This window comes from Dermochelys coriacea, chromosome 27 (genome assembly GCF_009764565.3).
Source record: "Dermochelys coriacea isolate rDerCor1 chromosome 27, rDerCor1.pri.v4, whole genome shotgun sequence".
In the NCBI taxonomy this organism is placed as follows: domain Eukaryota; kingdom Metazoa; phylum Chordata; order Testudines; family Dermochelyidae; genus Dermochelys; species Dermochelys coriacea.
The window spans coordinates 3459668-3473838 of NC_050094.1; the positions used below are offsets into that span (position 1 = coordinate 3459668).

General features: G+C 52.6%; 1 protein-coding gene across 10 annotated transcripts; it reads left to right on the forward strand.

The window, feature by feature from the left end:
* Positions 1-1462: 1462 nt before the first annotated feature.
* Positions 1463-13748, forward strand: LOC119849088 (zinc finger protein OZF-like). Of its 10 annotated transcripts, none has more exons than XM_038385750.2 (8): positions 1464-1562; positions 2842-2910; positions 4174-4386; positions 5007-5029; positions 6747-6862; positions 7153-7185; positions 11539-11652; positions 12044-13748. In XM_038385750.2, the coding sequence occupies exons 1-8, from the start codon at positions 1500-1502 to the stop codon at positions 12961-12963; spliced, it is 1551 nt and encodes a 516-aa protein (XP_038241678.1). In that variant the 5' UTR covers positions 1464-1499; the 3' UTR covers positions 12964-13748. The 10 variants fall into 10 exon arrangements, with proteins under 10 accessions (XP_043359196.1, XP_038241678.1, XP_043359194.1 ...); XM_043503259.1 differs by having other exon boundaries at positions 6750-6862; XM_038385746.2 differs by having other exon boundaries at positions 1465-1562; positions 12041-13748.
* The last annotated feature ends 423 nt before the right edge of the window (positions 13749-14171 follow it).

A 14171-nucleotide genomic window follows, 5' to 3' on the forward strand; every position in this document is an offset into this window, starting at 1 on the left:
TAGGCCTATGCTATTTAACATTTTATCAATGACCTGGAAGAAAACATAAAACTTTTACTGATAAAGTTTGCAGATGACACAAAAATTGGAGGAGTGGTAAATAATGAGGAGGACAAATCACTGGTGGATGCAGGATTCTATCCCGGGAAGCAACGACTCTGAAAAAGATTTGGGGGTCCTGGTGGACAATCCGCTGAACATGGGCTTCCAACATGATGCTGTGGCCAAAAGAGCTAATGTGATCCTGGGCGACATAAACAGGGGAATCTTGAGTGGGAGCAGAGAGGTTATTTAATCTCTGTATTTGACAATGGTGCAATCGCTGCTGGAATCCTGTGTCCAGTTCTGGTGCCCACAATTCAAGAAGGATGTTGATAAATTGGAGAGGGCTCAGAGAAGAACCACGAGAATGAATAAAGGATTAGAAAACATGCCTTGTAGTGATAGACACAGAGAGCTCAACCTACTTAGACGAACAAAGGTAAGGTCAAGGGGTGATTTGATCACAGTTTATAAGTATCTATATGGGGAACAAATACTGAATAATGGGCTCTTTGATGTAGCAGAGATCTAATGGCTGGAAGACGAAGCTAGACAAATCCAGACTGGAATAAGGTGCACGTTGCTAACAATTAGGGTGATTATTAGGAAAAACTTTTTCACTAGGAGGGTGGTGAAACACTGGAATGTGTTACCTAGGGAGGTGGTGGAATCTCCTTCCTTAGAGGTTTTAAGGTCAGGCTTGACAAAGCCCTGGCTGGGATGATTTAGTTGGGGTTGGTCCTGCTTTGAGCAGGGGGTTGGACTAGATGACCTCCTGAGGTCCCTTCCAACCCTGAGATTCTAGGATTCTATGAATAACCATTGGAACAATTTACCAAGGACGGTGGTGAATTCTCTGTTGCTGACCATTTTTATACCAGTATTGGCTGTTTTTCTAACAGATCGCTAGGAATTATTTTTGGGAATTTCTCCAGCCTGTGCGACGCAGGAAGTCAGATGATCACAGTGGCCCTTTCTGGCCTTGGGATCTATGACTCTGTGCTTTGCAAGGAAAGAAACATTCTTCTGTTTCTCACCGACCATCCGGGCTGGAGCTGAGAGCAGCAGCTTCGCTGTCGTTTATCCCTGCGCGGGGCACTGACGGCCAGAGACAGACACAGAGACGCAGCAGCCGCCGCCAAGCCAGCGTGTAACCGCTGCCCGGTCCCTGCTCTGTCCTCCCAGCACCAGCCGCTCTCCCCGGCCCGGCCCGCGGCCCCTTCCCCCGGCCGGGCTGCAGCGCAGGGACTTGGCCCCGCTGGACCCGGCCCCGCTGCGGGGCGAGACCCCCGAGCTCGCCCCGCCGCGCCGAGCCTGGGCTCCCGGCTCCTCCCTCGGGAGCTGGAGTCACCGAGCGTCACGAACCCCCCTGCGCGGGCCCCACCCGCCGCCGGGCCAATCCGAGGCTGAGCCGCCGCCCCCGCCCCCCCCGCAGCCCTTTGTTCCGCCGGGGAGCCATGGCCGGGGCCGGGGGCCCAGCGCGGCGCCTGCTCCGGCCCCGCCGGCCGCGGGGCAGCGAGGTGGGCCGGGGTCTCTCGGGGCAGATCCGGGGTCGCGGGCGGGGCCTCTGGGGGCAGATCCGGGGTCGCGGGGGGGCAGATCTGGCATCTCTTGGAGGGGGCTCTGGGGGCAGATCCGGAGTCGCTGGGGGGGCTCTGGGGACAGATCCGGGGTTACTGGGGGGGCTCTGGGGACAGATCCGGGGTCGCGGGGGGGCTCTGGGGACAGATCCGGAGTCGCTGGGGGGGCTCTGGGGACAGATCCGGGGTTACTGGGGGGCTCTGGGGACAGATCCGGAGTCGCTGGGGGGGCTCTGGGGACAGATCTGGGGTCACTGGGGGGGCTCTGGGGGCAGATCTGGCATCTGTTGGGGGGGCCCTGGGGTCAGATCTGCCCCACGCTCCCCGCAGCTGGGGCAGTAACGGGGTGTCTGGGGCTAGGGGACGGGACGGGGAACGAGCCAGACAAGCCCCGATGCCGGGACGGAGACCAGGGAGTGTCCACACCGGGAGCAGGGGGCGCGGACCCGGCTGGTGAACGGCTCTTAGCCAGGATAGACCGGGACACACTCTCCTTCCCCCCCGCCCCCAACTCCGGGTGTCCCCAAACTCCACCCGCAGCTGGGGCTGCGGGACAGGGGGGTGGATCTCGCGCTAATCACCCGGTTCTGGTCCTTCCCTCCGAAGTCTGACACCGGCCGCTGTCCAAGATGGGGGTGGGGAACCACTGGTCTGACTCCGTGTGGCCTTTCTGATGGGATCAGGGGGTTGCTTGGAGCTGGGCTCTGGGGTGTGTCAGTGCGGGAGTCAGAGCCAGACTTTGGGATGTGTTGGTGTGAGGGGGCTGTAGATGGGGGGCAGGTTTAAAGCTGGGCCTGGGGGTGGGCCAGTGTGTGTGCCGGGGTCAGAGCTGGGGTGGTGGTTTGGGGGGATATTTGGTTTGAGGGGGTTCATGTTCAGATCCAGCACTTTGGGTATGTTGGGGATGGAGCTGGGGAAGTTGGGGGAACGTCTGAAGTTGGTTGTTTGGGATGTGGGTGGGGCTGGGGAATGTTTGGGGCTGAGGTTTGGGCTGCACCCGGCACTTCACTAGGGTGTCCTGTGTCTTCCTTGGAAAACCTGGTCCCGCTTCCACTGCCCCCATGAGATCTTCCTTGCTGAGGCTGAACTGTATCTGGCAAGAAAGTCGGAGTCCCAGGGGCTCTGCACAGGCACGTACAGGGCAGGTTTGGGTCCTGAAATCTGGAAGCTGTGAGGCCTTTGGAGCAGTTTGTAACACCCCCCTCCCCACTTCTTGCAGGAGGCACCAGGAGAGCATCTGGCCTGTCTGCGAAAAGCCGAGGAGGAGTGGCAAAGCGCGGAGCTGCTGGTAGGTGCCCAGAGCCCCTTTCCCCTCAGGTTTGCCTGGGACCAGAGTGCCCTGAGTGACAGCTGATGAGGTTCAACAAGGACAAGTGCAGAGTCCTGCACTTAAGATGGAAGAATCCCATGGACTTCTACAGGCTGGGGACCGACTGGCAGAAAAGGACCTGGGGATAACAGTGGACAAGAAGCTGGCTATGAGTCAAGAAGGCCAATGGCATATTGGGCTGCATTAGTAGGAGCATTGCCAACAGCTGGAGGGAAGTGGTTATTCCCCTCTATTCAGCGAGGCCACATCTGGAGTATTGTGTTCAGATTTGGGCCCCCCACTACTGAAAGGATGTGGACAAATTGGAGAGAGTCCAGCGGAGGGCAGTGCAAATTATTAGGGGTCTGGGACACATGACTTATAAGAGAGGCTGGGGGAACTGGGGTTATTTAGTCTTCAGAAGAGAAGAGTGAGGGGGGATTTGATAGCAATTCCTGAAGGGGGGGTTCCAAACAGAATGGAGCTCGGCTGTTCTCAGTGGTGACAAATGACAGAATGGTCTCAAGTTGCAGTGGGAGAGGTCTAGGTTGGATATTAGGAAAAACTATTTCACTAGAGGGTGGTGAAGCACTGGAATGGGTTACCTAGGGAGGTGGTGGAATCTCCATCCTTAGACGTTGTTAAGGCCCAGCTTGACAGAGCCCTGGCTGGAATGATTTAGTTGGGAATGGTCCTGCTTTGAGCAGGGGGTTCGACTAGATGACCTTGTGAGGTTTCTTCCAACCCTAATCTTCTATGATTCTATGACACCGCAAACACAGGGCCCATCCAGCCAGCCTCAGGCAGGAGAACATCCCCACTGGAGCCCAGGGAGAGGGCAGGGTCATATGTGGGAGCAACATGATGTGTTTAGGGTCCAAGAGGCTGCTGGGCAGGAGAGTGTCAGTCTGTGGCCTGGAGAGTCCCTGCCCAAGGGCTGCTCAGATATTATAGTGACCAGGGTTCCTTTCTAGAGCCTAGGGACATGGGGGAGAGGAAATGTGGGCGGGCAGATGAAGAACAGTTTGGTTGAGTGCAATTTGGTGAGGTTTTGGGAGAAAAGCCCCTCCTGTTAGCCATAGACAGCTCACCCCACCCTTCTTCCTCCACCCTTCCTGGCCTAACTGAACTCCCGTCACCCGCCGCATCAACCCTGTGTTCTGGTAAATAACTCCCCCATCTGCTGGGTGGCACAGTTCTGATTCTCCCCTGTTACCGAGCTGCCCCCTCCCTGGGTTGCAGAAACAGACTGAAGCCGAGCGTCAGAAGATCGTTGCGGAGTGGAAGGAGCTGCGAGGGTTTCTGGAGGAGCAGGAGCAGCTCTTGCTGTCCCAGCTGGAAGAGCTAGCTAGAGCCATTGTCAAGAGAAGGGATGAAGGTGTCTCCAGACCGTCCGGGGAGATTTCCCTGCTCGGAGGGAAGGGGCAGCAGCAGCCGAGGAGCCAATCCCCACAGGTCAGACTGGCTTATGGCAGTGGTAACACGCTGCTTCTCAGCCCTAGACCCCAATGCACCTCACAAGGGGGGGTCAGGGACATTATCCCTATTGTACAAAGGGGAAAGTGAGGCACAGGACGGAGCACAGTCCTGCCCACAGTCACACAGTGAGTCTGGGGCAGAGCCAGGGACGGGACCTGGGAGTACTGGGTGCTGTAACCCCAAGACCGTCTCTCCTGCCCTATAAATGTCTGTCTGCGTTTGCACTTTGAGGGTGAACTTCCCAGCCCACCCTCCCCCCACCAGGCCCAAGGTCCCATGTCGTCCCAGGCTAGTGGGTTCAGTGGTGTGAGGGGACTGGGGGGAGCTCTCAGCACTAGGGGGAATATTCTCTTCCTGTAAAGTGCCTGGGGAGTGGCTTTCCCCAATGGTGACCTCCTAGCAGGGCCTCCTGGGGTTGCTGGGGGCAGATGTCCCAGCTGTGGGGGAGGGAGCTGTCAGCTGTTCTCTGAACGTAAACCCAAGTGTCTGAAATTCCCCAAATACCCGGGGCTCCAGTGGTGACTCCCCTGCAGAGCAGCAGGCCACCCCAGTCTGGGACAGGCCACTGACAGCCTCTTCTTTCTCCCCCTCTGCAGGGTGCAGGATGCACTGAGAGCAGGTACGTCCTGGGCTCCATTTTCCGCGTTTGATTGTAAAGCGATGGTTTAGACTTGGAATTCTACTGCCGACGGCGCTTCCCCCGCTGCGACACGTGGGCTGAGTGCCTGAGATCACGTCTTTCCTTAGTGGCTGCCTCAGGAAGGAGAAGAGTCTCTTACTATCTGACAGCTAATGAGGGCTGGCAAACATGGGGCCTGTGGGCCAGACCCAGCCTGGCTGGGGTATTTGTGTGGCCACGTCACGTGTTCACAGTGTGCAGAATCTCAGCTTCTGTCTTTTTAAAATAGGCTTCTAGCCTTCACGGTTGCAAAGAAACCTTCCGAAATGCAAAGGGAGGCAATGCTGCCTTCCTGAGGGCTTGTCTACACATGAAACGGTGGAGCTGCACTGCTGCAGTGTTTCAGTGTAGACGCTCCCTATGGCGACGGGAGGGGTTGTCCCATTGGCATAGGTAATCCACCTCCCCGACAGGCAGTAGCTAGGCTGATGGAAGACTTCCTTGTTCGACTTAGCATTGTCTACCGGGGCAGCCAAGTTGGCTTATCTGCACTGCTCAGAGGTGTGGATTTTTTGCACCCCTGTGCAATGTAGTTAAGACCACCTAATATTCTAGTGCAGACCAGGCCTGAGTCTGTGAAACAGCCTGAAACCCTGGCTCAGAGATGTGTGAACCCCCCTGGCCCATGTGAATCTCATTGGTGTGTCAGCTGAAATGATGTCACTTGAAGGTCAACATTAAACATTCCACTGCTGATCTCTTTAGCGGAGGGGATGGGAGTGAAGCCCTTGAGAGGTAGGAATAGGGAGTTGCTCTAGGGAGGGAAGATCAAAAGAGAGACACAGGCTGTGTCTACCCTGGCAACAGAACAACAAAACTTTTGTCTTTCAGAGGTGTTAAAGAAAGACCAAAGTTTTGTGTGGCAAGTGCTAGTGTGAACAGCACGTTCTTGGCAGGAGCGCTCTCCTGCTGAGAATGCAAACACCGCCGTTGGGGGTGGGAGTTTTTTGTTGGAGGAGAGCCAACAAACAATGGCTACACTACAATGGCTACACTGGGACTTTTAGACAAGCCCACAAAGACAAGGATGGGGGGAAGGCAGGGAAACAGGGTAGAAATAGCAGAAGTGGCTGTTTTCCCTCTGAGTGAAAAAAGTTGTGACTTTATAAATAACAGTATATAAAAGGGCAGATTTCCTACCTTGATCTTTGTGCATGGGTGTCCCCAGTTTATGCCCTAGCCGAAGGACAGTGATAAAAAGTGGGATACAGTGCTCTCCACCAATGGGGCTGACACTTCTGGGGTCACTGCTTTAGCTGAAGTTCTCAGGGCTTTTGGCATTAAATGGTCCATGTTTAATCGCTGGGGAAGACCTGGGCTCTGTCTGTGGCCACTGTGAGCACATGGGATACGCCCACTCTTTCATCTCTGTCTCCTCCCTTTCCACATAATCCCAATGCTGGTGTCCATTGTTACTGGAATAACCCAGGGTGGAGGGTGGCTCAGCAGCCCAGCGTGTCCCAGAGAGGGCACCAGAACCTGTCTCCATTCCGTGTCTCAGTGGCTCCCCACATCCCATCTCTCTGGGCCCATGGAGAGCACAGAGCTGTGGGCAGGTGATGTCTCAGACGATAAAGCTCAGATGCAGGTTTCCCGGAGTTTGGGGGCTTCTGGGATTGGAGATCGGACCCATTCTCACCCTTCCTGCTTTCCTCAGCAGGGAGGATGGGCCGTTTCAGAAGCCAGAGCTGGGGTTTGCGGAGCTGGAGAAGAGACTCAGCGACTTCTCTCTGAAAAGTGCCATCCTGCAGGAGGTGCTGCTGGGATTCAAAGGTGAATTGGAGTTTGGCAGCAGCGTCCCTTGTAGTGAGAGGGATCCTCGCCCTGGGGAGGAGTCAGGGCTATAGTGATGTCGCTGACCCTGGGCTCCGTCTCACAGCCCCAGCTCAGGGAGTTGCCCTTCCCCATGCGAGTAGCCCTGTGGGGCTGGCTCTGCCTGAGTGATCAGCCTCGCGCTGGGTCACCGTCTCAGAATGAAAAGCAGGCACGTTAGAAACCAATAGGAATAAGCCCAAGAACACGAGGGCCTGGATTCTCACCTCTCCCATCCTCTCCTTCTCCAGAGACTCTGCGACTGGAGCTGGAGAACAGCACAGGTACGTTTCTGTCTCTCATGGGGAGGTTTCAGACCAAGAACCGTGTTAGCGGCAGGGGATTGCTGCCTCCAGCCCGAGATAAACCTGAAAGCGGTGGAACAGTGACTGCCCCGTTTACTCCTGCGGTGATGTCTGGTGGGGGTCAGAGTGAATCCTGAGCTGACAGGCGCAGTTCCCTTTGAGGAAAGGAACAAGAACCTGAATGGTGTGAAATGGGGAGACGAGGCTGAAACATCCATCCGCGGGGCAATCTGCAGCTTTAATGAGCAACTGAAAAAGGCCACAGGGCGGCCGTAGAGTCTCAGGAATGAGGGACAGGAACCAAGCTATCCCTTGTCTAGACTGATCCTGAATGAGACATGGGGCTGCTATACTGTGTACAGACTGGCTGTGGAAGGGAAGAGAGCACTGAGTTGTATAGGGGCTCATCCTGAAAGAGGAGGGGGCTTCGCTAGTGGAGATCAGTGTTTCTAACACTTCACATTGGCGATTCTTTATCTGAGGTAAGGAATTTTCGCAACTTTCTTACATTTACTCTAAAAGTAAGAACAGATCTATGGAAGAGTGTTCAGCCTTCACGGTGTTGGTTTCAAGAGGCTGACAGAGAATCCCTGACCTTGAGGGATAAGAGTGCGCAGGGCCTGGGGCAATAAGATTTTCTTTATTTCCTGGCTCTCATGCACCCCTGTCTTTCCTGAGCCCTCGGAGGGCCATGACCCATCAGTTGAGAAACACTGGACCAGGTTTTGTATCCCTATTGCTATGAATAAGAAGAGAGCACTACATTGTATATGGACCAAGTTTGGATGAGCAGCTAGCTACTATAGCACATGTGGACTGACCCTGGGAACTATTGATTCCAATAAAACCCACATTTCATAATCTTTTCCTTCTGAAACCCGACAGAATTCAGGCAGGTTGCAGCTGTGCACAGTAACCCTTTCACGGCTGTGTCCCTATCACAGCCAGAGATCCTGAAACCAGCACAGTGGTTAGAAGAGATGGGGACAAGGCAGAAAGTTTGGAGCCAAAATGGCATTCGCTGCTGTTAGCATTTGCAGGCAAGTGAAGGAACCCAGGAATAGAGGGTGGCCCAGTCGCCCAGCCAGAGGGAGGGGAGAGGGCGAAGGAGATAGAAAGGGTGACAGGAGAGAGACGCTGAAGGAGAAATTAAATGGAAAAAACTGTCATTAATGCAGAGGCCTGGTGACAGCACCTGCCCTTCCAGAATGCTGAGTTCAGCAAAACTGAAAAGTTCTGCAGCCCAGGAAATGGAGAGTTAAGGTGAATGTCCACATAACCCATCTCTTCCACCCTGGAGCTGGCAGGTCCTTTGTTATTGTTGGTCTGTACTCCAGCTGCATTCATTGCATTAGGAGTAGCTGTACTTGTGACCCGGTGAGCCTGGGGCAGCTGTCACTGAAAATGTCAAAGTCAGGGCAGGCTGCAAAAAGAAGAGCAGATTCTCCCAAAACTGGTGGTTCACACTGAAGTTAGACTCACCAACCAGTCGCAAACTGCTCCTGATTCCCCACGCTGGTTATCAAGAAGCAAAAAAAGAAATCACACAGCCCCCTTTACTGCATTCCAGTCCTCTGGCTCTGCTTACTATGCAAAATGTTCTTCTGACCCCAAAGGGCCAGCCACATTGTCATGTCAATATTAGTTTGGATCTTACCCAAAATACCATGCCGCCAGCCAATCCTTTAGTGTCTAAAACTAAAGGTTTATTGTAAAACAAGAAGAGAGCTGTTAAATGATAAAGCAGTCAGATACATACGAGACTTCAAAGTGCATATATCAGGTTCTGAGCAATATTGGTGAGTTGCTGGCTTGAAAGTCCCTCTGGAACAGATCCTCATCTTGGATGGGTCATTCAGTCCTTTGTTCAGAGCTTCATTTGTAGAATAGTTACTCCAGAGGTAAGAAGCAGGAATGAAGACAAAATGGAGAAGATGCAGCTGCCCTTTATATTCCTTTTGTCATCTGGCTGGTACTTCCTTTGTCCCAAACACAAACTTCGCAACATATGGCATGGAAAAGCCTTAGAGTTCTCTGACCATAGGCCTCCCCCTACATGTCTTGCTGACTCATAACGTGTAGTCCCTGGCCTTTTTAATGGGTTCATTGTACAGCTGATGTCCTTTGATAGCCCATCAAGGAGGCTTAGTTCTGATGCCATTCTGTCTGGGGGGTGAAACCCAGAAACACAACACAAATTTTGAAATACAGATGTACCATACAGATCTAGAACACAATACAAAGGTGATGCAGACATATAAACAAGATTATTGTACTTTGAAAATCACTGACACCTTACACAGCATATCTGGCACGATTCACTGCAACTTTAAAATGTTGGTAATAATAGTATCAAGTGTCTCACAGTTCCATCCAGTGTGGCAGTACTGAGTGGTGGAAGTGTGTGTTGGAGGAGCTCGGCAGAACAGTCATTGTGCTACGAGGTGATCTGGGGAGCTGTGGCTCTCGGGAGGGTGGGGGGGAGAGCTCCTCTCCCTAACCTGTGGGATATGAGGAAAGAGGTCTGTGTGGACCTTGAGAGATCCAGCATGCCTGATTTCAGCACTGCATTGTAACTAGCAGGGCACAGGGGCCATCTTGCCATGGCGTGGGTCAGCAGTTAGGGGGGAGATGTGTGTGGTGTGGGTTTAATGAAGGGGAAGTAAATGGTACTGGGCACACCAGGGCTCTAAAGGGGCTGAAGGATTTGTATCACTGAGTAGGTATGGTGCTCTCCTGTGGGGCAGGCTAAGTGTAGGGAGCTCCTGGTCCATACAGGGCCAAGGCAGAATGTGTGATGGGTTCACGGGGCCGTCACTCAACGAGTGCAGATTTTGGCTATGTGGGCAGGTACCATAACTCACAACATAATTTGCTGGTTTTCATGATTTGGACTTTGCTGAACTCGATGTTCTGGAATGGGCTGGGCACTGGTAGACTGGGGAGGGCAAGGTTTGGGGCGAAGAGCTCCTGGGAGGACTGTGGGGAGGGGGTTACCATAGAGCAGGTGGTCTGGAGGTGCCGAGGAGGGCTGGACAATGGGAGGCATTTAGGACAGGAGCTCTGAGGACCTGGCAGGCTGGTGGTGCTGTGAGCAAAGGGAGGGCATGTACTGCAGGCAGTGGTGGTGCTGGTGGGAGGAAAGGGAATTTTTGTGGGGCATGAGCTCCTGGGAAGTGGGAGTGGGGAAGCCTTTGAATAGTGGGAGGGTGGGGTGGAAAGCAGTTGAGGACCTGGAAGCGAAGGGGGTTGGGACCGGGGGAGGACAACACAAGGAGCAGATGCTGTGGTCCCAGGATGTGAGGAGGGCTGGAGGCGGGGGGTGTGTGTGTGTGTAGGAATAAGACTAATGGCCACCAGGGAGGGAGGGCAGGTTGGGGGGAATCTGGGGCTGGGGGAGTCCCAACCCATGAACACAGAATCCCTGCCCAGGCCCCGTTGCTTTGGAGCCTCCATTTTTTTTAATCCACTTTCACGTTCTTTTACATATTTTTATATTGTCATAATTCTTGTCCTCCCCCTGCACCCCTCGTCCCTACCCACTGAAACCCTGGACACCGTTCCTGCATTTCCTCCCTGCCATGGGACAACCCCTTCTCTGACATAAAGGGCACTTCCTTGGTGATGTCACAGGATGGTAGCAAGTCTTCTGGGGACTCAGAGGATCTCACTTCCTGCTCCCCGTCTGCAGCAGCCACAATCTCTCTTCCCTTCAGGCTCCTTGGATCTTTGAGCTGGTCTCTCTTTAGGTCATGTGGCCTGAGTTTTATTTCTCACATTCTCCTCTTCCGGAAGAATTACAGTTTGTTTCTCCCAAATAAGTGTCTAATTCCCCAGCCCTCCCCCCACCCTGGGGGATTTTCATACTCTCTCCCATTACACGTAACTCAATAGAGTCCGTAATTCCCCAACATTCAATTTCTTGAAGTCTAATAACCTTGAGCTGTTGCATTTGATGTTGATGACATTCTTCATGCGTGCTGACCCAGCCAGCACAATGGTCCCCATCTTCTGAGGCCTCTCGTTGTCACTGGACACCTCTGTTGGTGAGAAGCGCAGCCAGGGCCTCTCCTCTGTCTGCAGTCTTCTCTTTCTGCGACATACAGTTGCCTTCTCTGTGTTTTAGGATCCCCTTGATGACAAGTGTCTGGCGGTGTGTGTTCCCAGCAGAGATGCAGGTGGTTAAATTCCCCCATTAGCAGTGTCCTGCAGCTTTGGGCACCTGGATTTCACTGCTCTAAAATGAGCTCAGATTAAACCCACAACACGTTGTTTGTGACAAATGTCCCACAAATTCACCTCCTCTCCCTTGTTTTCTTTTCCCTTGAGCAGGGTTTCCAGTTACCAAACCTGATGATGTCTCCCAGCTGGAACAAGGGGAAGAGCCATGGGTCCGGGGTCTCCAGGACTCAGAGGAAAGAGAGATCCAGGGAGGTGCCTGCAGGAGTAAGAATCAGTTAAACTAACTCAAAACTTCTTGGTGTCTGAAGAAAAGAGTTGGGATTCCCTACAAAGCCCTTGTGAACTCTAATCAGGGTTGTCCACAGCATGTGATGCATCCTCATGAAGGAGGTCACAGCTTCCCACCCATCCTCACTGACACAGGGCAGTAGCTCCCTCCTGAGTCTCCCTTCCCCCTGAGTGTTCGCATGGAATGGGTCTCCTCTCTCTTCTCTGGGGAAAGATGGGAGGGGTTCAGCTTCTGGGTTGTTTATTTCCATCTCTCCAGCAATTACTGTAGTTTGTTTCCCCCTTTTCTCACCCCCTATCTGAGGTTTCCTTTCTGCCTAGCACCTGGAATAACTCATGCCTGGATTTTCTCTCCCTATCCCAGCAGGTGAAGGGACAGTAAGTAAGAACAAGCAGGAGAATCCTCAGCAGAAAGATCACGAGCAAGAGGGACCACCCGGGATGTTTTCAGAAAGATTTGAAGGGAATGTTCATGGGAGTTGTGAGCAGAGAAAAGGTCATGAGAGTCAGCACTGGCCAGAGAGGCAGCAGGGAAATCAGCCAGGGGATTGTCGGGGAAGTGGCAAGGACCTCCAGGAAACCACAGCCCAGCAGAGAATCCCCACAGGAGAGAGAAAAAACACCTGCACTGAGTGTGGGAAAACCTTCAGTAGTCGCTCAAACCTTATTACACACTGGAGAATCCACACAGGAAACAGACCATATAAATGCTCAGAGTGTGGGAAAAGCTTCAATCAGCGTTCAAACCTTATTAAACATTGGAGAATCCACACGGGAAACAGACCCTTTAAATGCCATGACTGTGGGAAAAGCTTCACTGACAGCTCAAACCTTACTCAGCATCAGAGAACCCACGTGGGGGAGAGACCCTACAGATGCTCAGAGTGCGGGAAGAGCTTCACTCGGAGCTCAGACCTTATTAGACATGAGACAATCCACACGGGAGACAGACCCTTTAAATGCTCCAAGTGCGGGAAAAGTTTCAACGACCGCTCAAACCTTATTACGCATCAGAGAACCCACATGGGGGAGAGACCTTACAGGTGCTCAGAGTGCGGGAAAAGCTTCAGTGTGAGTTCCAGCCTTATTACACACTGGAGAATCCATACAGGAGAGCGACCCTATGAATGCTGTGAGTGCGGGAAAAGCTTTACTCGGAGCTCAGACCTTATTAGACATGAGACAATCCACACAGGAGACAGACCCTTTAAATGCTCCAAGTGTGGGAAAAGCTTCAATGACCGCTCAAACCTTATTAGACATCAGAGGATCCATAAAGGACAGTAGACCCATTCACTAGGGCTGGCCAAAGATACTCTTGCTAATTCCCACATAGAGATCTTTAAGGCTGTTTTCACCAGTTGTGTTACCGCAGTCTCTCAGCTGCCCCACTTTTGCCTTTTGCAGCTCACCCTTTGGGGTGAATCGCTGGGCCCCTTCTATCAGCTCTTTTGCCCTGGTAGTGGAGGGAATGGTATCCCTCACCTGCCAGGAATGTCCATCAGCGCCGGGTGGGGAGATAGGGGTGACTTTGACTAGCTACACTGAGATATAATCTACCTAGGCCGTGTCTCCACTAGGATTTTCCATGGAGATAATTAGCTCAGGTTAGCTATCCTGATGTAAAACATAACTATTCTTGCAGTGCAGCCATAGCCCACAGTGGCAAGCATTATCTACCATGTTGCTCCTTGATCTGACTTAACTTCCATCACTTTTCCTAGCCTAGACAAACCCTGGGCATCATGGTCCCCCACGGTCATCAGAGTGATTGTCAGAGGTGTTGAGTTCCCCCTTGGAGACAGATTGGATATGTCTACACTCCAAAAACTCCTGCAGCAGCAAGTCTTAGAGCCTCCTGGGTCTACATGCATGGGCGTATGCTACAGATCTAAAAATAGCCAAGGAAACAGCTGAGGCTGGAGCTTGGGCTCTGAAGCCTGGGGATGGGGCTTTTAGCGCTGTAGCATGAGCTGGAGTCGAGACCTAGGATCTGAGGTTCGCTGCCACTTTCTTTTTTTAGCAGTGTAGACATATCCATAGAGTTTATCCTGCCTGCATTCTGCCGCTCCTCCTCCCAAAGTGTCTTGTGATGCAACATTCTCAGCTCTCTGATTTAGAATCACATTGTGATACCTACGTGCAGACTCGTTAGTGCGGGACCTGAAAGTGTCGCAGACCTGAAGCAGGAATTTGAATGAATCCCAAACACCAAGTAATTGTTCTGTGCTTTAATCTGTGTTTCCCTCAACTGACAAAGCTGCTTCTGTGCTTTTTTCTGCTAAACTGGGATTGTTGCCGATGGGAAGTTTGGCTATTTTTCTCCATTACAATAATGCTAAAACTTTTGAAAATACCATGATTCAAAAATAACGAGATGGTGTTGAGTGAAGCACAGTTGGGTGGATCAGAGGACAACAAACTGGGAGAATCTGTTGACCTGATTAGAGTCGTCAGATATAGCCTGCTCTGAAATTTTAGTTTATATGAAACTA